At 31.4% G+C, this 23,571-nt stretch overlaps 3 protein-coding genes across 3 annotated transcripts; all 3 read right to left on the bottom strand.

Moving 5' to 3' along the window:
- Positions 1–3,351: 3,351 nt before the first annotated feature.
- On the bottom strand, positions 3,352–6,006 carry LOC139906501 (uncharacterized). The gene is made up of 2 exons (XM_071891502.1): positions 5,275–6,006; positions 3,352–5,211 (listed from the first exon to the last, which is right to left on the bottom strand). Exon 2 carries the CDS (start codon positions 5,167–5,169, stop codon positions 4,234–4,236), a length of 936 nt encoding a protein of 311 aa, XP_071747603.1. The 5' UTR covers positions 5,170–5,211; positions 5,275–6,006; the 3' UTR covers positions 3,352–4,233.
- A 4,368-nt stretch (positions 6,007–10,374) lies between these two features.
- On the bottom strand, positions 10,375–12,247 carry LOC121125408 (uncharacterized). The gene has a single exon (XM_040720604.2). The coding sequence runs from the start codon at positions 12,160–12,162 to the stop codon at positions 10,846–10,848; it is 1,317 nt and encodes a 438-aa protein (XP_040576538.1). The 5' UTR covers positions 12,163–12,247; the 3' UTR covers positions 10,375–10,845.
- Positions 12,248–17,185: 4,938 nt separating this feature from the next.
- On the bottom strand, positions 17,186–23,309 carry LOC121125542 (uncharacterized). Its single transcript, XM_071891390.1, has one exon. The coding sequence runs from the start codon at positions 23,197–23,199 to the stop codon at positions 21,919–21,921; it is 1,281 nt and encodes a 426-aa protein (XP_071747491.1). The 5' UTR covers positions 23,200–23,309; the 3' UTR covers positions 17,186–21,918.
- Between the last annotated feature and the right edge of the window lie 262 nt (positions 23,310–23,571).

Below are 23,571 nucleotides of genomic sequence, written 5' to 3'. Positions count from 1 at the left end.
TTTTTGGCTCAGGCATAGTCTCCAAAATAAATAGTATCAAGTTTTTGAGGACCGCCACGAGCCAACACTAAGGCTTTACAAAACAGTTTTATCAACTATAAGTCATGGAACCAATTTATGTTAATTTGAACTTAACTGAGTCTTGGGGTTTACCGTTGTGGCGTGATTATAATCCTTTATATTTTATCATTTAACTCAAATGACTATGAGCGTGGCACAAAGTCATTTGCGGGAGTCAATTTTCTCTAAATTTATTTAGCAGTGTCATTCATTGTTAGATGTCTATTTATTATAATCTTCCTTACGATTAGCAACATCCACAAATATTTGATACAATAAATTAATACTTAAAATGAAGGAACTTTATCCTAATTTGAGAACAATAATTCTTAGAGATATCTTACAAATTTCCCAGACAGCCTTTTAATTAATTCAAATAGAATTGTAGAAGTAATTGCTCTTCTCAAATTAACCGACGGATTCCATCGATAAGAGGCAAGATGTTTTTATTTTGATGTGATGAGCAGATTGATCATATCTGACAAAAATAAGTTAAGAAATGTATTAAATGATTCCTTAGAAAAAGCAATTGGACCATTATTAAAAACAATTTCGAATGTCCTTGATGATGAATCATGAAATAGGAAATTTTGTTGAATATTATCTTTCTCCTGGACATTGAAAGTTACATATAAATAATTTTGTGTCCAAACACTAAAAACAGATTTTGATTCTAAAACACCTGACAAATCTGGATTTATGTATTGAATGAGTACCCATTGCTTGATAAAGCAGCTTTTGATTTATTTTTACCAATTGTCTCAACTTATTTATGTGAGAAGACCTTTAACTTATTTCATAAATAAATACAGATCCCGGCTTAATGTGGAGGATGCTCTTTGATTTATGTCCCAAATTAAACCTAAAATAGATCTGCAATTCTCAATACACATTGAATATCCATCGCATTAAGACCTTGGCTCGTTTATAAACCTATTTTCACATCCACAGCCTGTAATTGTATTTGTTTGTGAGCCTCAATTTTGAATGTATTTATCACAAAAAAGAGAATTGATAGTATAGAAATGATTCCAAGTAGTACATTATATCGTTGATTTTATATTTACAATATATTCGATTATTCCGTCGTTGTATTTCTTTTTTTTTTTTTTTCTTATATTTTTCAATATATGCGGAATTAAAATCTTTATTTTTAATCAATATAGTCAAATGAATTATATTATTTGCCTCTGAGTTGAACTTTACAGGGTTGATATCTTTATAAAACTTAAAACTATAATTTAAAATGCTATAAAGCTTTTTTTCTAGTATAAAAGGGGTTTAATACATGCAAATTTTTACTTATTAATTTGGAAATCGGTTTAAAAAAGGCAATCAGGATTAACAAAGTAATTTTACCAGTCGGAAGAAGGGTGGTTTCGGCCGATTTTGCCCAACCAAAATACTCCCAAAAATATGTGAACATTAGAAAAGTTGAGCTAAAATTAAATTTCCTCATTTTGACAAATTAATAATAGTATTGTATTTATTCCCAATTTAGTTCATGCATATATTCGCGTTAGCTTTACACCTATACAAACAAATAGACAAACTTGATGTGATTGTAGTTGATCTAGTCCTAAACATCCTTCAAATTGTCAGGGTTACTATGTTGTTTTTTTAAAACATGCCTATTATAAACAAAATTTTCATCACTAGACATAAGCAAACTAAAAAATAAATATATTATTCGCAAAGTGGTATGACCAAGGTGACTTATAGTCTATATATAGTTAGTTAACTTGTGGTATAACAGTCTGTAGTTCGTCTAAAAAGTTTTGTATTAATTAATATTGCCATTTAGGGAGTTATATTATTTTGCACAAACAACGACACTATGTCGCTTTGTTTGCTAACCAATATAAATAATCAACGTTCATGCCCCATTCAATTGAGTAGCTATATCAACTTTCCATAATATTTTGATAATTATGGAGCCTACGCAACCTGCCTAATGTTGATCGTGGATAATGATATTTAAACAATTAATTAATTCGTATCATTATTTGTTCTCATGGTAACCAGTTCCTTATTAAATAAGGAATTATGACTAACCAAAAAGTTTAAGAAGAATAAAATACTATGGTCTATGAGTTATGTTCAATATTCATAGCTCAGTTTAACTATAGCCACAATAAGAATATTCTGTATCGATTCAAATGAGTAATATTCAATTGAATTAAATTTTAACGGATTTTTAATATTTCACTTTTTTAATTCAACAAATGCTATTTTGCAATTTATAGTTATGGTTCATGAACGTTTCTAAGCCTGAGCCTCCCATATTATGGATGTTGACCGCCTTTGCAACCCCAGTATGAAGTCAAATGGAGCAAACAAGTAAAAATTTTAGTTATTATCTCGAGGTCATGTAAAAAAAAAAGTGAATTAGCTTTAGGTTATGAGCGCACTACGTGCCCTATTGGTATATTGCACAACTTGTGGGCGGAAAAAGTAAATAGGGTCTCAAATAAGGGGTTCCTCTGCCAATTACAATGATTTGGAGGTGAGTTATGAACCTACTCGGGGCATAATTACATATTGTACAACTTGCGGGCTATTGAAATACATACATACAAACACAGACACTTAATTATTAATTAAAGTTTATACGCTTAAAGAAAAGTTTTGTTTTATGAGTTTTTTGTAAGACCATGGGGGCATCTAGCAGGGACCGTCAGCATCAGTAATAGCATTAATATTTTTTGTCCTGTAATCGAAAGTCATTAGTTTTTGTCAGAGTTTCGTCAGTGGCCTAATATTATCTTTGTTTCGTCGTAGTTATATTTTATTTCATCTCGTCTACGTCATGATTTTTTCCCCGTACCTAAATATGAACAATTGATATTTTTTTTTAGAAAATAGATACTTTAAAATTTTCCCTTGGATTTGGAGGAAGGAGAATTATAGCCCCTCCCCTGTGGATGCCCCTGTGATCAAAAAGTTGAGATCAAGTATTCATTGATTTGGTAAAAGCCAACTCCCTCATTATAGGGAATTATATGGAATCATCAATAATCAAAAATATTTGAAAGGTATCAAGACAATCCTAATATGGTTTCGAGAGTACTAATAGCCTATATTATAGATCATTAGTACTTTTTATGTAAAAACGTCTACAATTTAATAGTGAAGAATATTGTGTCTATAAATTGCTTAATTAATTCCAGAAACACATTAATTTTTTTGTCTAATTTCATTCTCAAGAAAATAATTTTTTTTTAAATATATAAAATATGTACAATGACGCACAATAAGTTTTTATAAGTAAAATCAAGAATTTTAAAAATTTTAGATTTGCAGGATAATTAAATCTTTAATTTATTTTCCATTTTTCGTGATGCCGATATTTCCAATATTGAATCGAGAAAAACGGAGTAATTTTAATTTTTCGATAGAAAAATACAACTGACTCTCTTCTCTAAAAATCTATCAATTTTCTGGGAAGCAATTGCTCAAATATGGTTAATGTCAGCTTTATGAAATTCTGTTAGGTGATAGATTACATCTTTTGAAAGAGCATAAGTTAATTTAAAATAAAATAGCTTAAAGAATACAAGAGCTTAATAGTTAATACATATTAGACATTTCAACCGTGAAGAGATATTGTTTTATGAATAAAATTTTATCGGATCAGAATAATCATTAAAAAAATTACAAAAGACAATCAATCAAGTAAAACTTTGAACTTATTCTCTTTGTCAAAAAAAATTGAATATTTTAATTATAATTATTAGTCATTCTATTGTGCTACTTACACTTATTTATAAAATATATTAATAGACAATAATAAATACAACACTTCTCTTGTTATATTCAAAATATTTAAGTGCCTTGTTAATATTTAGATCATACATTCTTGCGTACACTGACACTTAATATTTTCCCTATCTGAAAGAGTTGCTTAAAATACCACGTGATGTTGAGAGAAAATTACAACTACGACAAATAATATTGCTTTATAATTGTACAAAGTTCATATGAGTTTACCACCCGGAATTTCTAATAAAAAATGATGTTTTATTCACAACAGGTTTCGTGATAGGAGCTTGTGCTACTCCAGATAGTATTAGAACTCATTGGAAAAGCTAACAGGCACGTTTCGCCCCTTTGTTTAATAGCTCTGATATAAATAATATACTTGTATAATTTTGCAACGGACCAATAGACAAATTACTTCTTAGAATTTTGCATATTATAATCTTCAAAGGAGAAATCTTCGTTAAGATGTCCTTCTACAAAAATTTGAAGGCATTGATTTATAGTTTCATCAGAGTCTTGAGCTTTTGCTCTTCTAGTACGTTGTCGTTCTCTTTCAATACGTTGATTTATAGTTTCTTTAGACTCTTGAGCTCTTGCTCTTCTCGTTCGTTGTCTTTCTCTTTCAATGCGTTGATTTCTAGTTTCTTCAGACTCTAGAGCTCTTGCCCTTCTCCTACGTTGTTTTTCTCTTTCAAGGCGTTGATTTCTAGCTTCTTCAGACTCTTGAGCCCTCGCTCTTCTTGTACGTATTCTTTCGACTCGAAGGCGTTGATTTCTAGCTTCTTCAGACTCTTGAGCTCTTGCTCTTCTCGTACGCAGTCTTTCGATCCGAAGGCGTTGGTTTCTAGTTTCTTCATACTCCTGAGCTCTGTATTCAGAGTGACGTTGTCTGTCTTTTTCAAGACGTTGATTTCTAGTTTCCTCGGACTCTCTTGATCTTTGAAAACGTTGTCTATCATTCTTATTTTTTCTTGCTTCTACTGTTTCGTTCATACGATATATTTTTGCTCTAACTGATCTGATAATTTTAGAATTACTCTTCCTGCGGATATTAGCATCATTCTTAGATTCGCCCTTAATTGGCCAAAGAAATGCCTCAGGGATCTGGTAATCGAAAAATGCTTTTGCAGATCTCTTTTCCATTGGTTTTAAACCTTCCATTCGACGTTTAAAGATTTCTGATTTGTCGTTCGAATGTGAAGTGGAAGGTTCCATTTTAATTTCCATTTTGTCTTCTATGTTTTCTTCCATTTTGTCTTTTATGTTGTCTTCCATTTTTTCTTCTATTTTGATTTCCATCTTGACTTCTATCTTATCTTGTACGTTTTTTTCTATTTTAACTTCCATTTTGAAGAGCTTTAGCTACACCCGCTCCTTGCTAAACATCATCTAAAGTCACATTCATTTTATTTTACTCCATAAATAGATATGTACTTCCTTTTTTAGTGTTACCTGCTAAACAATAGCTGTAGACGCTCGTTGTTAAAAAGGAGTTCTCCCAGACAATCAAACAAACAAAAGGATACAGACAAAATTTGCTTTAATAATATAGAAAATAACTCCTCAAGAAATCCTCAGTGCAGGGCGTTCTCAGGATTATTTTTTTAGGGGGACGGGGGTCTTTGTTTTTATAAATTTTTTTTGAAAAAAAATGTTTTAAACTATAAAATCTACAGTTATTCTCAAAATATTAAATTTTTTGGAAAAAAATTTGAAAAATCCATACCTATTCTCAAAAAATTAATTTTTTTAGAAAAAAATTTGAAAAATCCACAGCTGTTCAAAAAAAAATTTCATTCATACAAACGAACAGCATGCAAATGTATAGCTAAGCTTTTAATAAAATATGACATTAATACAGTTGACTTCGTTAATGTCTACTATTCAATTGGAAGATAAGATATGAATGAGAAAAATATGATAATGGAAGATCGTGCTCATTTTTAGTTGCAGCCTGAACAGTTTTTATTATTTTTTTCCAAAGTTGTTATCATTATTATTTTCTCCGTGAAGAGAGAACACATAAGTATACAGTAACAAATTGTGCGTAAAATACAAAAAGTAACACTAAGGATTTGTTGATGAGTTATAAGTTTAACTCCATATTGAACTCGGAGTAGAAATTGAGTTGCAATTCCTGCTTATATCACGGAGTGAGACTTTTGTTTATTTCCTTATTATTATGGCTACTTGTAGCTAATCTAATGAAAAATTCTTCAAATTGTCAGGGTTACCATGTTAATTTTCAGTATTGTTACATACCGGGAGGTCATATTACTTAAATGTATGAATGCTATGATATGTACGCCTCTTTTCATTTTTAATGACTCACTGAGTTTGAGCTACGCACACTCTTCGTTAATAATGAGTCGTCCATAGACTTAAAGCTTTAAAACAAAGTAGCAAACCGCACCTATTATAGCTTGAGGAGATACGTGGTCGTAGAGATCAAGGTTAATAGAAATACAAGGTTAGACCATCAATTAATCGGGTTTGCTAGAATTTTCATTCTGATGTATAGTACCGACTTCTGGGCCGGATATACATATATATTGACAAAACACGTAACCACTCATAGTCTATGACGTCACTATTGCTAGAATTTTCAATTTAATGTATCGTATCGAAATGTAAAAAAAACCCCAAATTTTGACAAAACACGCAACCACTCATAGTCTATGACGTCAATATTAAAAGTGTTGTGGAAGTCAAACATCAGTCGTACATGCGTTATGGTATAAGCTTGTATTTCTATTAACCATGGTAGAGATAATTTTTTTAAAACGTAAAATGCTAAATAAAGTATCCGAAAACTAATGTGGTCAATGAAGGAAATAAACACCCACTTCACTCTGTGTCTACCAATGATATAGGCTGGTATTACTCGGATGTTGATCATCAATTCTACTCAGAGTCCAACAAATCCTCCATGTTACCCTTTGTTTTCCACGCACTAGTGATTACTTTATACTTGTATGTTATCTTTTATCATTATAAGAATAATGATCACAGCATTTGAAAATAGCATTCAGGTAGCAAATTCAAATTCAAAAAGAAGCTCCTCTTCAATCATCATATTATTTTCATCTATGACTATATCATTTTACCTTTGCATATGGGTCGTTTCATAAAAATGAACCATCAATGTCACAGATTTGAATGAAATTTGAATCAAAACCATATATTAACTAATTAGTGTAAGTTATATAATTTAAGACTTAAATTGATCCATAGCACGAGTTAGGAGCATCTGAAATTCAGTCCTAATTTTCTAGCAAACATCTACCTCAAAGCGCTTTCTGATTTTACAGTGAAATATAATAGTTATTGGTTGATATAAATCAAAATATATGAGTTCCTATATATTTTTTTCCAACAAATTGTCTGATAATCATATATTGAGTAATAATGTAAACCTTATCCGTATCTTAGATCCCTTTATTTCAAAGTCACATGATATAGTAATCTGCAGCTGTAAATATTTAATTAATAAATTTAAATAAGGACGGATTTAAATTAGACATGATTCAAATTACGTATGTAGACTATTGTTAATTAAGGAATCTGTAAATTATAAAAACAAAATACAGCACCAATAACACTCCATTCAAATTGGAAAGTGGCTAACAAACTATCGCAAGATTAATCCTTGATGGTCCTGTGCATTGCCATATACTAATATATTGGTCCCCTTCATATTCAAAAACTAAACCAACTATTTCTAAATGCTCGAATGGTTTTCTTTTCAATAATTATTTAAAGTATGTTTAACTAAATACTGGGAAATATTGCCAAATTTGGCATTTCAAAAGTAACATAACTCATTTTTTAAATATGCATATGACGAAAATAATGATGGAAATCACAAATTAAACTATATTTACTTTATTCATAAATATCATCTGTGATTAGAAAGAAATTTAAAAAAGTAGCATTTCTCAATAACTGAAAGGTCAAATAAGAGTTACATATATAAAACAGTTTCACAAATCCTTGAGCAAGAAAAACCAGAATACAATACTGTAAAGAGAAATTTAATGCAGCTAGAATCTTTGAGGCCCTGGAACCTTCCCATACAAAGTTGAACCAACCATTCGTACCACAATTAACCAAATTAGAAATTTCCATGTGGTGTCGAATGAAATATATATTTACATTTATTCAATAAATCCATTAATTGATTAAATTAAAAACTGACAAATGAATTTACATTAATATTTATTTTAACTGAAATTAGTGAAGTTGTAGCAGGGCTCTCATTCTAAATTGGATTGAATGGATAAATAAGAGTTGTAATATTCCTATTCCTTGGTAAATATCACTGAAAATGATTATTACAAACGAAGTTACATTGATAGTAGAAAAATGCAATTAAAAATTCGTTGAAGGAGCCTAAAAGTCACTTTTTTTGTTCTCATAACTTGGCTTGAGTTTTATTGAAGGACTAAATTGACAATTCTAGATATACAACTCCGTCCTTTGAGTAACAACGTAATGCAGACTGTTTCGTACTCTTTGAACAAGAAATAAGGTTCACGAAGAGACGAAGATCTTCGTTTTTATCTTTCTTTTCTGATTCCAAATAGATACAACTGAGCTGAACTGTACAGTTTCCTCATTTCCATCCCTTATTTCCTCGTGCTCTCCGACGACACGACCTTTGAATGCCTCACAGTCACTGAATCCCTTCAGTGGTTTGCTTTACCGTAGCCAAGACAATGCCTCTTCTTCTGGCACATCCTGGATCTTAAAGAAGTAAAAGTCACTGTTCTTGCTTCAAAATACGCTTTTTCGTCAATCCATGAGTATTTTCCAATATGATTAGTCCATCATATTGAATGATAACAGAGAAGTGATTAGCAGCACTTCGATCTTTCATTTGAATCGCCATAGTCATGTTTGTTTATTTCTTTTATATTTTATCATTTACGTCCAAGTTTTACCCTTTCCCTCAACCTCGACTGTCAAAAGGGAAAGGAAAAATATGTATTCCTACTTCTAATACTATCTGGAGGACCACAAACACCAATCACCATAACCCATCCTTTTTGATGAGAAATTCTTGTTGGTAAACTATATACACATTGTACAATTATAAAGCAATTATAAACAGAGAAGTGATTAGCAGCACTTCGATCTTTCATTTGAATCGCTATAGTCATGTCTGTTTATTTCTTTTATACTTTATTATTTATTTGAAGTTTTTATCCTTTTTCTCTAGCTCAACCTCGAAAACCTCTGTCAAAAGTGAAAGGAAAAATTGGATAAAACATTTGGTAGCTAGTGTTCTGTATTTTTCTTGTTGCCAACTGTTAACTACTATTTAAAGAATAGTTACTGTTATTTAATTATATGCATTGAATTTATAATCTTATCAATGACTGAGTATGAAATGCCACGATTTCTTAACAAAGACCCATGATTGATACAAATTAATTTAAAAATCCAAATCCTATTTAATCCCTTTTTGTATTTCATAATACGTAGAGTCAGGTTTAAATCATACAAGATTCCATTTATGATAATTAATGTAAACAGCTCAGTTGAAAATACTCAACTGCTTAGCTTATTTTAAAAAAGTGGCTGTGTCTCTCGTTCCTAGTAATTGACTCTTTTAGTTCCTTGGAGTTCATATATTTCCATTTTGATATCTTAGTCAAACACCTTCCTATCTTCATTTTCTGTTCAAGGGATCTCGCCTCTTCGTACCTCACTCTGTGGATCTCATCTCCTTTAAGTTTAATGAAAGGAATTCTTTCATTGTACAGATGCCCTTTAACATCAAGTTCTATGATATTAACTTCTGACGTCGTTACTTCTATGCTCAAGAATAGATCGATTCCTTCAGATCTTCTACGGAATCATCGCATGCTTCTAAAAGAACTTAGGAAATCCATAAATAGACAAAATAATGGACTCAGGGATATATTAAAGAACAGAGAGTGTTATCACTTAGCGTTTTACATTTAAATTCTTTGAGACAATGCTTCCTTAAGTCAGCTTTGCATCGTCTCCTACTCTAAGAAAACTATTTCATTGATTAAGAGTCCTTCAGTGTCCTTAATATATTATATATGACGCTGAATTCATTCATCTCAATTCTATTTATAAGTTGGACTTTGTGATATACATTCTATATGAATAATTATATAACCTGGACACTTCTCGCTCCCTCCTAATTTTTTATTACTTTTGAGTCATTGGAAAATAAATGAAAGATGATTCTTGATTCTTAAAGATAATGAGCCTTTCTCGATATTTTGTTCTGCAATGAATATTCTATTCTTCCATTACATATAAATAGTTATTCGGAACTCTTATGTGATTATGTGTTATAAGAATAAATATATTGAAACTATATATTTAAAATAAGTTGTTGGCTTATGTTTTTAACGTGATCATTTCATGTTTAATATATAATATCCAATGGTTCTTAAGAACCATTAGATATTATATACCTATTACCATTATATTGATTTTCCCGCTATACTGATGGTTGTTTTATAACAAAAATATACCTAATATCATCGATTAAAAAAACAACTAAACTAATTATTTTGCCAATTTTTTGTCATTGGATTATATAGAAATCTTTATTGAAGCTGATATATTAATCACTCAAAGTATCCAATTCAGTATTAAAATTTAGATGATTAAAATGATATAGGCCTTTTTTAATTATAGAAAGATACACATATCTCATAAATGTCTGGCAACACAAATATAGAGATTCTTACACTTTATCCGTAATTTCAACTCATTCGTGTGGAAGAATAGTATGTTATCGTTCTCGTAAGATGCTATCAACAACAAGGATTTCTTCGATATCTAATTCAAGGTTAGTTAACAATACCTCTCTGGTTTTTAACTCCACCCAAGTATCTAAGTATCTTGGGACCCATTATTAGCCTCGAGGAAGTTTCTTATCGGTGAGGTGAATTCATAGAAATGTCTTCCGTTTCTCAATTTAGTCATGGCTCCAATTTGTTTGGACTTTTTTATATCCTGGCTAGGGAAAAAATTCTACGAATTCTGCTTATAATAATCTTCAAACGAAACACCCTCGCTTAGATGTCCCTCCACAAAAATCTGATAAATTTGAAGACATTGATTTTTAATTTCATCAGACTCTTGAGCACTAGCCTGTGAGTGAATTTGTTTGTCTTCTACAAGGCGTTGATTTCTAATTTTATCAGTCTCTGAAGCACTATCCTGTAATTGAAGTTGTTTGTCTTCTTCAAGGCGTTGATTTCTACCTTCATCAGATTCTGGAGCATTACTCTGTTCGTTAATTTGTTTGTCTTCTTGAAGACTTTGATTTCTAGTTTCGTTAGACTTTTTATTTCTATATTCTGAATGACGTAGTCTCTCTCTTTTAAGGCGTTGATTTCTGGTTTCTTCAGACTCTTGAGCTCTTGCTATTCTCAAACGTTGTCTCTCTCTTTCAATGCGTTGATTTCTAGCTTCTTCAGACTCTTGAGCTCTTGCTATTCTCTTACGTTGTTTTTCTCTTTCAAGGCGTTGATTTCTTTTTTCTTCAGACTCTTGAGCTCTGTATTTGGAGTGACGTTGTCTGTCTTTTTCAAGACGTTTATTTCTAGCTTCTTCAGATTCTTGAGCTCTGTATACTGAGAGACGTTGTCTATTTCCTTCAAGGCGTTGATTTCTAGTTTCTTCAGACTCTCGAGCTCTGTATTCTGAGTGACGTTGCCTATCTTTTTCAAGACGTTGATTCCTAGTTTCTTCAGACTCTTGAGATATTGCTCTTCCCGTATGTTGTCTTTGAATTAGAATGTATTGCTTTCTTGTTTGTTCTACCTCTCGAGCTCTGTATACTGAGAGACGTCGTTTATTTCTTTCAAGGCGTTGATTTCGTGTTTCTTCAGACTCTTGAGCTCTGTATTCTGAGATACGTTTTCTATTTTCTTCAAGGCGTTGATTTCTTTTTTCTTCAGACTCTTGAGCTCTTTTTAAACGCCGTTTATCATTCTCATTTTTTAGACGTGATAATCTTGTTTCTGGTGTTTCGTTCAGAAATCTTTTTTTTGCTCTCACTGAATTGAGAGTTTTAGTATTCTTCTTCTTACGAGTATAAGCATCTCCCTCAGATTCACCTTCAATTGGCCAAATAAATGCTTCAAGAATCTGGTTATCAAAAAATGCTTGTGCAGATCTCTTTTCCAGTGGTCTTAAATTCTCCATTCGATTTTTTAATATTTCTAAGTGATCGTTTGAATGTGAAGTCGAAGGTTCAGTTTTAATTTCTATTTTAACTTCCATTTCGTCATCCATCTTGACTTCTATATTGTCTTCCGTCTTGACTTCCACATTGTGTTTCATTTTTACTAAATAATTTCTGAGATATACTTAATTCCTTTAATATCAAACACGAAGGATGTTACTCATTCATGAAGAGAAGATGCTCACTACTGTTGGATTAGCCGATAAAGTCTTGTTTTGCATGTTTTTAGCATCGAGCGTGTGTCTTAATAGCACGCTTAAATAAAACACACGCCAGATCCTACTTTGTTATTTATTAGAACAAGTTGTTATACAGTACAGGGTACTAAAGCTTTCGCAGTACTAAGATATAAAGCGCGCGCTCAATAATAATAAGGTCGACAAACATCCAACCATACATAAATATGTATACATATTAATAAAGCAAAGTTTATCTGTATGTATATATGTACTCGTACGTCCTCCGCACATACATTTTTAATCTAGGAAATAACAATGTAGACATATTATTTCTTGATGAAAACTCGCAGGCGTTTTTTTATAGCATTGAGAGTGCCTTCATATTAAAAAAAAAAAAGGAAAGGGAGTATACGATGTAATAATGTTAATATGACATGATTGTAATGTGAAGTGTTGTATAAGTAGTGATGTAAATCGTCTGTATTTTGTAGCTGGTACACTTTTTTGGAATTGGTAAACTGAAAAATGAATTTTCTTTTCTTCACCTATTGTCAATACTATTTAACTCATGAGAAAAGATAGGAGTGATCCACATTTTCTCGGATCCAGGTCGGTTCGGATCTTTAGACATAAATATTCGAGTTAATTTCGGGTACCCGAACTTTCGGATGCAGGTCGGCAACCAAAATTAGACGGATACCTCTAAGGTTGTGCCTTTATCAGCCTAGCAGTTCCAGTTCTTGAATTGCTAGAACCGGAACTGACAAAATCGAACCGAGACTGCAATATATTGTTTATCGGTCTCGGTTCTTGTGCTTTAGTTCGTATATAGATTATTTTTAAAAATACAATATTTATTTATAAAATAAATTAGCTTTACTCAATAAGTCAATTTTCTGAGTTTTTTTTTTTTTTTGTGTGTGTAATTGCAGCGTTTTCTCATGATTTTTTTACATCCTGAGGGTGATATAGTTTTATCTGAGTTCGAAATAGCTAAGGGCTTCTTATAGATCTGGAAAAAAGATTTTAGGCGACAAGCAGACTAAATAAAAGAGGGAAGGGGTGGGGAAGATTATGGATCTAGGTCCTTTAGTAATCATGTCGGGGACCCTATAATATGATAAGCATTATATTTCTTAAGCCAAAACTTTACTATGCCAAGCCCCTCCCCCCTTCCCTATACTAACACGTTTTTTTTTGGTTTTTTTAGCTGAGGACCCCTTTATACGAAACATGTGTTCTATGTATGTTTAGACTAAAAGCAATTCTCCATCTTCCTGTACCCTCCCCTCATGGCCCCCACTTTGAAAACCATTGTCTTGAGCAACCTGGAACTAGGTGCTCTACACACTCTGCGTATAAGGTAGCTGATGCCCTATTTGTAAGTAATATCATTTCTTCGGCCTTAATTTTCTAGCCACATCCCTTTCATTAAGTGCCTATTACCAAACTGAGCCTGGATAGAAAAGAACCAAGACCGAAGACTGGGATCGATAAAGCTGAACTGAGACCGAGACTGAAACCGTTGAAATGAAATAATCGAAACTTATAGAAGAGCTGAACCTGAACCGGCACAACCTTGGATACTTGTTACGAACTTACTTTATGAGCATCTTAACCAAAATTTGAACCTGAATAAAATAGGATCTAGATTAAGGTTATATTTTAGTGCTTACTAATGCCGGAACAATGAATAACCCAATGTTATTACTATTGGAACATAATTATTGTTTTAGTAACATTGGGCATGTCGTACTTATATTGTATCTCGCAACCTCTCATACAAACAAAAGCAGAAAAACTCAAAATCACTTGGGAGTTAGCCAATTCTTTTAAATATGTAATTATTATTCAACTAGCGGTCGTATCCAGCATTGTTCGGAGTTATTAGGCGTTGACAAACAGACAAATTTTGTTTTAATAATATAAAAGAAACACCTCAACAAACTCTTGGTTTGTTTTATTTTGGTAATTTTCGAGAAATTGTCGTTTTGAATGAAAAAGAAATTCACGAAAAAAACAGGATAAATTTTTTTAAGGATTTATTTTCTAGAAAAAGGTCATTCGAAGAAAATATGGTATAGAGCAAAAAAAATAATAAAAATATATAATATAATCCTGCGGACGCCCCTGCATACACATACTTAGCTACTCACTCAAAACTTAGACATTCTCTCCCACATTATTAATAAAATAATAATAAACGATTGAAAAAAGTAACAACATTGTGTTTCCCATTTTTTTTCTTTTTTAGTATCAGTTGAACTAAACGCCTACGAGATTTCATTTATTTTATAAAGTGCTCCCTTTATATTATACTTAAGGTTGATAATTTTGGTAAGGATACAAAAGCGTGCGAGAAGAGTGGAAGAAATACTTATGGCATCATTGATTAAATAATAAACATCTTCCTCTATCAAGAACGTTATCAATTCCCGCCTTTATTATTCAATATTAATATACTATTAGATGCTGATAGCTGCGAGATTTCATTTATTTATAAAGTGCTCCTTTTATATTATACTCCCATTTTGTTTTTATTGCTGGATTGGTATATGATCAGGGAGCACTATATACAGTCCACCCGTGACGTGTTTTCAAAACATTCACTCAATTCAGTCAAATTGTATTAACTCACTAAATACTCAAATGATATCTTATGGTTACATAGTAAAATACCCTAATTTACTTAATGGAACGTCCTTTTAGATTGAAGGAAGCCAGAGTGGATGGTACTATAAGTACTCTGGAGTACGGAACAGAATTATAGTATTCTGACTACTTTTTTTTTTCTTTAAATATATTATGAAATACTCATGACGTATCAAGTGTGACGAGGTGATGGACAGCTGACAACAAAATACATTGGGTACTTTTTTGTTAGTGAGGTAACACCGTGTTAGAGAAAGTTTAGAAAACGAGCATAATAGTGAGGTATCACCGTGTTAGAGAAAGTTTAGGAAACGAGCGTAAATAGCTCAATCTGAGCCAGGTAGCGCACTAGAGTCTAAAGTACTTTCAGGCTCATCAGTCATACTATTTTTATTTTTTTCTTTCATTTCAAAATAACGTTAAGTATTGGTTAACTACGTGCGAGTGTGTTTATGAAAATCGGCGAGTAACATTGATGATTTCTTCGGAAGTTATCTTTTATACTATTAGAGTAATGTTTTATATACAGTGTACTTTTTGACTGTTTTCATACATACAAATAGACAGCCTTTGCTTTATTATTATGGATTAGCGGTAATATCCGCTCTAAAATTGTTGTGGGTAAAGCTTTAAAACAAAATAGAGAAATGAAGCAACACGTAATAAATATTGGTACTAGGAAGTTGTCTTGGCCACACCTTTTCTTGTCTGCTAGGAGCGTTTAATATTAATCCATAACTAAAAAAGGGAATTGTGTAAAGAACAAATTAAGGTTAGCAAATTAAAAAAGAATGTTGTGTGTAGTTTTTCTTCTTTTTTGTTAATAGATCGTCGGGATTTTAACTTCTCCCTCAGATGTAAGCATTATCTCCTATCTTCGTTATAAATTATTTTAAAAATGCACAATAAAATAAATATAAATTAATTTAAATCTATATAAATACAATCAAGTTTGTCTGTCTGTATAAATGTCTGTAAAACAGTCACTGGGTGCACTGTATATAGAGCTCCCTCGTGTTTAGCATTTATATAAATACAGTATAAAAAGGGAATTAAATTAATTAAAAAATAATTATGATATTGCTTTATCCGAGGTAAGTGTTACATACAAAATATTGTTTATTCAAAGACTCGTACATACATACATTCAATCGTTATTTTTAAGTTATTAGATTTAAATTGTACTGATATCATGCCCTACGATACTTTTAAGAAATAATTCACACAAACTCCGATGCTATTTAAAAAAAATAATAATAATGAAGGTCTGAGCTTTTAATACGTTTTGTTAATATTGGAGTGTAAAGTCACATGAAAAGAGTAATTTGTTACTCGAAATATTCACTTTAAAAAAATTAATTATTCACAGATTTTAATTAGATATGATCCTAAGTACATACATATATGTACTATTATTAATTAAGGAATGATGGGAATAAGAAAAGATAAGGAACCAAATATAAGACTAATAACCCTCCAATCAAATTGGGAAGTAGCTAAATAGGGCTGTAGAGTTTTTTTTTTTTTTTTTTTGTAGAATCCGAAAATTTGTACCGACTCCGACTACAAAAATTATTATAATTTATGTAACTTGAAAGTAAACTAATTTTTAAGTTTACTTCCCAAATTTCAAACGTGCTCTATAGTCTATACAATCACAATTCCCGAACATCTCTTAAGTCTAAATTATTATATTGGATAGAGCATAGCCACTAGCCATGCTAGTTCATTAATTAGACTTGTAAATAGACAATATCATCAGAATAAAATTGCAATGAAAGGTTGTTTGTATTGTCGTTCCTCGATTACAAGTGCAATGAAACATTTTTGATGGCTCTGTTCATTGCCATGTACTATATTCCTATGCATTTATATTGGATTTAAATTAGTTATTAATTGCTTTTAAGTTGTATTTTATTGGGTGAATGGATGAAGAATGATCCTATTATTTATTGGCATTATTATAATTTCTTTCGTATACAAAAAATCCAAACCTACAACTTCTAAAAGTTTAAATTATGTGATTTTCAATTATGTATAGTATATTTATTAAGTACAGGGTAAACTTGCCAAATTTGGTGTTTAACAAGTAACGTCAAGCTTTTTTATGGTGAAAATAATGGAATCACTAATTTTCTTATATTTATTTTATTCATAAAGTTTTTGAAGGGTCTTAGAAAAGTCATTGGGATGCTAAAGATTCCAAAAAATGGACGAATACCACCAATGATCCCTCAGAAATAAATAAAATCTTATTTCTCCATAGCTGAAAGGTAAAAACAGAGTCAAATACATAAAAAAGTTTATTAACGCTTAATATGCAAAACCAAAATAAAATACTATTAATATAAGGTATCTGAAATATTTGAGGGCCTGAGAGTTGCCCTTACCATAAATACCAGAAGTAACCACATTTGATAGCTAATTGATGAAATTAAAAACTGACAAATGAATTTACATTAATATTTATTTTAACTGAAATTAGTGAAGTTGTAGCAGGGCTCTCATTCTAAATTGAATTGAATGGATAAATAAGAGTTGTAATATTCATATTCTTTAGTAAATATCACTGAAAATGATTATTACAAACGAAGTTACATTGATAGTAGAAAAATGCAATTAAAAATTCGTTGAAGGAGCCTAAAAGTCACTTTTTTTTGTTCTCATAACTTGGCTTGAGTTTTATTGAAGGACTAAATTGACAATTCTAGATATGCAACTCCGTCCTTTGAGTAACAACGTAATGCAGACTGTTTCGTACTCTTTGAACAAGAAATAAGGTTCACGAAGAGACGAAGATCTTCGTTTTTATCTTTCTTTTCTGATTCCAAATAGATACAACTGAGCTGAACTGTACAGTTTCCTCATTTCCATCCCTTATTTCCTCGTGCTCTCCGACGACACGACCTTTGAATGCCTCACCGTCAGTGAATCCCCTCAGTGGTTTGCTTCACCGTAGCCAAGACAATGCCTCTTCTTCTGGCACATCCTGGATCTTAAAGAAGTAAAAGTCACTGTTCTTGCTTCAAAATACGCTTTTTCGTCAATCCATGAGTATTTTTCAATATGATTAGTCCATCATATTGAATGATAACAGAGAAGTGATTAGCAGCACTTCGATTTTTCATTTGAATCGCCATAGTCATGTTTCTTTATTTCTTTTATATTTTATCATTTACGTCCAAGTTTTATCCTTACTCTCAACCTCGACTGTCAAAAGGGAAAGGAAAAATATGTATTCCTACTTCTAATACTATCTGGAGGACCACAAACACCAATCCCATAACCCATCCTTTTTGATGAGAAATTCTTGTTGGTAACTTATATGCAAATTGTACAATGATAAAGCAATATATATTTGCCATATTTCTAAGTTTATATCAACATTAGGTAGTATTTTAAGCAACATTTTCATATTAAGGTCATATTTGAAATCCTCAAAAATTATTATTGAGCAAAAATGATGGATTTACTTAATATTAACAATTCAAAATCAAAATAGATATTTTGGTATATAGTTTTCTAATCTAAATGTTCAAAAAATTATAGAATTAATTATTTAAAATGATGAATTTGTCCTTCAAAAATAAAGTATCAGCTTCAATTTGTATTAGTACAAGATCATTATAGTGACTATAGTAAGTTTCATTCAAATACTTAATTAAAACGAAATATTATTCCTCAATTGATTTTTCAATACTAAATTGATTCATTCATAAAGTTGTTAGATTTGATTGTACACAGATTCGAATGTATTTGGAATTACATAATGAAATAGTTGGATTCAGAAACAAGATCACAAAATATCATTCCACACTATAAATTTATAATATTTGATTCTTAGATGTGTGTAGTTTTAACGAAATTGTTTATGTTGAAATTTTACTTTAGGGACTGATAATTTAAATTTAATATTTAAAGTATGATTCGAATAGTTTCTTAAGGTTGGATTTGGAATATTTGGAGATTCGATGCAAGTTATTTGATAATTTGCGACTCCAAATATTGGATAAATATTCTTTATTTTCCAAATCCATTCAATTCCATGTATAAATCTCACTCATGAGAATTAGTTGCACACAGCTAATTACTAAAAGTTACTTTATTTTGATCCGTTAAGCTCGTAAATGGGAATATAGGAAATCGATACAGTTTGACTGATGTTCCAATTGATTTAATTTCAGCACCAAACATATGAACCTTTTTCATCCCAATACATTAATAACATTATCAATGAAACATTAATGACGGAATATTTCATATTATTTGAATAAATCTTATTTACATTCTAAATCCATTCAACTCCATGCTATTTTACTGACTCCCAGATTAATTAAAAATTAAGCTCATGAATAGGAGATATGTACAAACGCTACCATATGTATGAAGTTGTCTATCTATTTCTTTACTAATATAGAAATGCATAATCATTGTTATGAGTTAATTACATTATTATTCAAAGATCAACTGAAGGATATAAATTCTAATATTTTCTGGAACTATATAAAGGGGGACTACAGCTTCTTTTTGGCTCACAAAACCTATAGACCTATATAGTAGGTACAACTTTGAATTCCATTAGTCCAAGGACATATTTTACTAGTAAAATATGTTCTTCCCATTTGTGAAATGGACCATTACACAGCAGTCAGCAGAAGAGAAGTGAGGAGTTGGAACTACGGGGAAATACATTTCATTCATGGTCATTAGACCCGTTACGATAACACTTTTTGTGCGATTAATTGACCCAGAAATTATTGCAGTACGCGATAATATTGCCGTTTTGACACCATTTTCAACTGATATAATGATAATGGCATAATAATACAACTTACCCTTTCTAAGATCAATAAACTTTCATTTTTAAAGAAACAGTGAAACTGGACATCTGGAAGACATTTAAAATATCCATAATTAATTAATAAAACATCCAAAAACAATAAATAAAATTATTTTAACCAAAAATGCTCTTGAATAAAAACCAAACACAACGAAAAACAATAAATACAATTTAAACACTAAATAAAAAGGATGTAAACCAGATTGCACTTCAACAAATTATAAGCATAAGGCTCAGACATACAAGCAAAACTACAGATTAGGACCCTTGTGCAAAAAAGTGCAAACTAACAAAAAGCATGACTTAAATTTGATGCCTCAGCTGGTCATATGCAAATCTGTAGCTTCTTTAGTCTTGCAGATTCCGAGCAAGAAATACCAACACCGTATTAAAAACTTTTGACATCCAGTTACTCTGAAGCGTCCGGATGGGATTTATTGCAGCCGGCAAAAAATTATCGCTCATTTTAATTAATAGATAAATTACAACAATTTTTATAGCCGGAGTCGGTACAAATTTGCCGACTCCTGACTCCGACTCTGCTCCCCTGTTTTGTACAAACACGATCTGAAGTTGAAACTTTATATTTGAAGAGTAAGTTTCAATAATAAGTTCAATAGTTTAAAAAAATTACTTAAGAAACCCCTATATCAGAGGTAGGCAACCTTTGAGACATGGAGTGCCAACGTTAACATTTCTAATCAATGAGTGTGCCACTATTGACAATAATGGTAAAAAACACACACAAACCCCAGGAATATGTTTTAATTTGCATGTGCCAGTGAATATTCTTCCACGTGCCAGTAGTGGCACGCATGCCATAAGTTGCCAACCCCTACCCGATGATATAGATATTGATTACTATATAGATTTACTTTTATTTTGAATTGTATACATTCAGTCAATCCATCATTTTTTGGGATTACAAATATTATCCCAAAATGTTAGAGTAGCTTAAAAAATACCCCGTGATATTTATAAAAAAATAATAGTTACAACAAATGATATAGCTTTATAATTAATGTCACCAAGTTCATATGAGTTACCAACAAGAATTTCTAATCAGAAATTATATTTTTCAGCACAACAGGTTGCGTGATTAAATCTGGTGCTCCTCCAGATAGTATTAGAACTTCATGAAACAGGTCTCTATTTTTCTTGTCCCCAACTGTTAATTATTATTTAAAGAAGTTATTAATTCTTGTATACATTGAATCGATTATCTTATCAATGTCTGAGTAGGAAATGACACAATCTTCAACGATTGTCTTTGATTTAAATATTTTAAAATTGATTTTAAGGATCGATTTTTGTAAGAGTATGTGTATGATGCTGCAAATAATAAATATATCATGCACAGGTGGAAACAGTCAGTCTAAATAACTATTTTAATTGAAAATGGTTATCATTTTAGTATTAAATGTAGATCATTTAAATAATATAAATAGACAAAAGAAATTAGAAAGAGAAACATCCCTCATAATTAGCTAGGTACACAAATCTCGAGACTTTTATCCTTCATTTGTAGTTCCAACACCATCTAATAGAGGAATAAAATGCAAAATGTGCCGTAACATGCGATCAATTCCATTGATTTTTTCAAGGTTTACTCCAGCCAATTGGCTCCATTATTAGCTGCGAGGAAGTCTTATAGGCGAGGTAAATACTTAAATTCATTACTCATTTTAGTCATGAAACCAATTCGTTTGTACATTTTACTATCCTGGATAGGGAAGTTCAAAAGATGGAATGTAAAACTAATTCTTTGAGTGATTGGACATAGAATATCAATGACAATATTAAGGAGCTCTTATCCAAACAAAAATCAGAGATCACAATGCAAGGGTTGAATATGCCAAAACTCATCACAAATATCTGTTATACTATTAAATATTAACTTTTCTGAAGCTAAATCAATTCCATACTCCTCAATACAAGTGGGAAGCACGAGTTTAATTTCTCTTTATAAAAATTTACTATTGAGAATCAAGGATTCGCAACATCCAATTCTATATATAATATAAAAAATACTTTCCTAGTCCAAAGTGCACAAACACATCATATTGGCGAATCACCAACCTTTCAAGGACATGCTATAATTATCTTGGATTGTCAATTCATAACAATAGTACTCCAGACCATTGATTTTCGAATTTTGCAAAGTACGAATAGATAATTTATTTCTATGAACTTTGCATATTATAATCTTCAAATGAGAAATCCTCGTTTAGATGTCCTTCCACAAAAATTTGACAAAATTGAAGGCACTCATTTCTAGTTTCATCAGACTCTTGTCCAGAAGCCTGTGAATGAATTTGTTTGTCTTCTTCAAGGCTTTGATTTCTAATTTCATCAGTCTCTGAAGCACTATCCTGTGATTGAAGTTGTTTGTCTTCTTCAAGACGTTGATTTTTAGCTGAAACACTAGTCTGTGAGTGATGTTGTCTGTTTTCTTCAAGACATTGATTTTTAGTTTCATGAGACTCTGGATCTCTTGTTCTTCTCCGACGTAGTTTTTCTCTTTCAAGGCGTTGATTTCTAGCTTCTTCAGACTCTTGAGCTCTTGCTCTTCTTCTACGTTGTTTTTCTATTTCAAGGCGTTTACTTCTAGTTTCTTCAGACTCTTGAGCTCTGTATTCTGAGTGACGTTGTCTGTCTTTTTCAAGGCGTTGATTTCTAGCTTCATTAGTCTCTTTACCTCTATATTCTGACTGACGTTGTCTTTCTCTTTCAAGGCGTTGTTTTCTAGTTTCTTCATACTCATAAGCTCTGTATTCTGACTTATACTGTTTGTCTTTTTCAAGCCGTTTATTTCTAGTTTCATCAGACTCTTGAGCTCTGTATTTTGACTGACGTTGTCTTTCTCTTTCAAGGCGTTGAATTCTTGTTTCTTCAGACTCTTGAGCTCTTGCTCTTCTCCTACGGTGTTTTTCCCTTTCGAGGCATTGATTTCTAGTTTCTTCGGACTCTTGAGCTCTGTATTCTATGTTACGTTGCCTATTTCCTTCAAGGCGTTGATTTCTAGATTCATCAGACTCTTGAGCTCTTGATCTTCTTGTACGTTGTCTTTGAATGTGAAGGCGTTGGTTTCTAATTTCTTCAGACTCTCTTGATCTTTTAAAACGCAGTTTATCACTTTCATTTTTTAGACGGGATGCTCTTGCTTCTGCTGTTTCGTTCAGACGTTTTCTTTTTGCTCTTACTGCATTAAGAGTTTTAGAATTATTCTTCCTACGGGTGTTAGCATCTTCCTTAGATTCACCCTTAATTGGCCAAAGAAATGCCTCTGCGATCTGGAAATCAAGAAATGCTTTTGCAGATCTCTTTTCCATTGGTTTTAAACCTTCCATTCGACGTTTAAAGATGTCTGATTGATTGTTTAAATGTGAAGTTGAAGGTTCCATTTTAATTTCACATTTAACTTCTATTTCATCTTCCATTTCATCTTCTATTTTATCTTCCATTTTGGCTCAATAATTTTAAAGATCTACTTAACTATCTTAGCACAGGATGGATGCGACTCATTCACGAAGGCAAGATGATCACTACTGTTGAATTAGCCGGTAAATACATTTTTTTGCATGTCTTGAGCATGGAGAGTGTGTTTTATAGACTAGTTGACTTAAAACACACGCCCAATCCTACATTCTTATATCTGGTTATCTGCAGTACTAGGATATTAAGCGCACGCTCAATAATAATAGGGTCGACAAACATCCAAGCCATATATATATAAATATGAAGAGACGACAAGTTTATATTAATAAAAGTTTGTCTAGATGTATTTGTCCCGTAAAGTCATTTTTGATATAAGAAATTACATTGTATCACCGAGT

Source organism: Lepeophtheirus salmonis, chromosome 10 (assembly GCF_016086655.4).
Source record: "Lepeophtheirus salmonis chromosome 10, UVic_Lsal_1.4, whole genome shotgun sequence".
NCBI lineage: Eukaryota > Metazoa > Arthropoda > Copepoda > Siphonostomatoida > Caligidae > Lepeophtheirus > Lepeophtheirus salmonis.
The sequence above is the reverse complement of the archived record's forward strand: the minus strand, read 5'-3'. Positions and strand labels throughout refer to the sequence as shown.

What these genes read in the sequence shown, in the direction of transcription:
- LOC139906501 (XM_071891502.1), bottom strand. Translation starts at nt 5,169, where the DNA reads ATGGAAGTTAAAATAGAAAAAAACGTACAAGATAAGATAGAAGTCAAG.
- LOC121125408 (XM_040720604.2), bottom strand. Translation starts at nt 12,162, where the DNA reads ATGAAACACAATGTGGAAGTCAAGACGGAAGACAATATAGAAGTCAAG.
- LOC121125542 (XM_071891390.1), bottom strand. Translation starts at nt 23,199, where the DNA reads ATGGAAGATAAAATAGAAGATGAAATGGAAGATGAAATAGAAGTTAAA.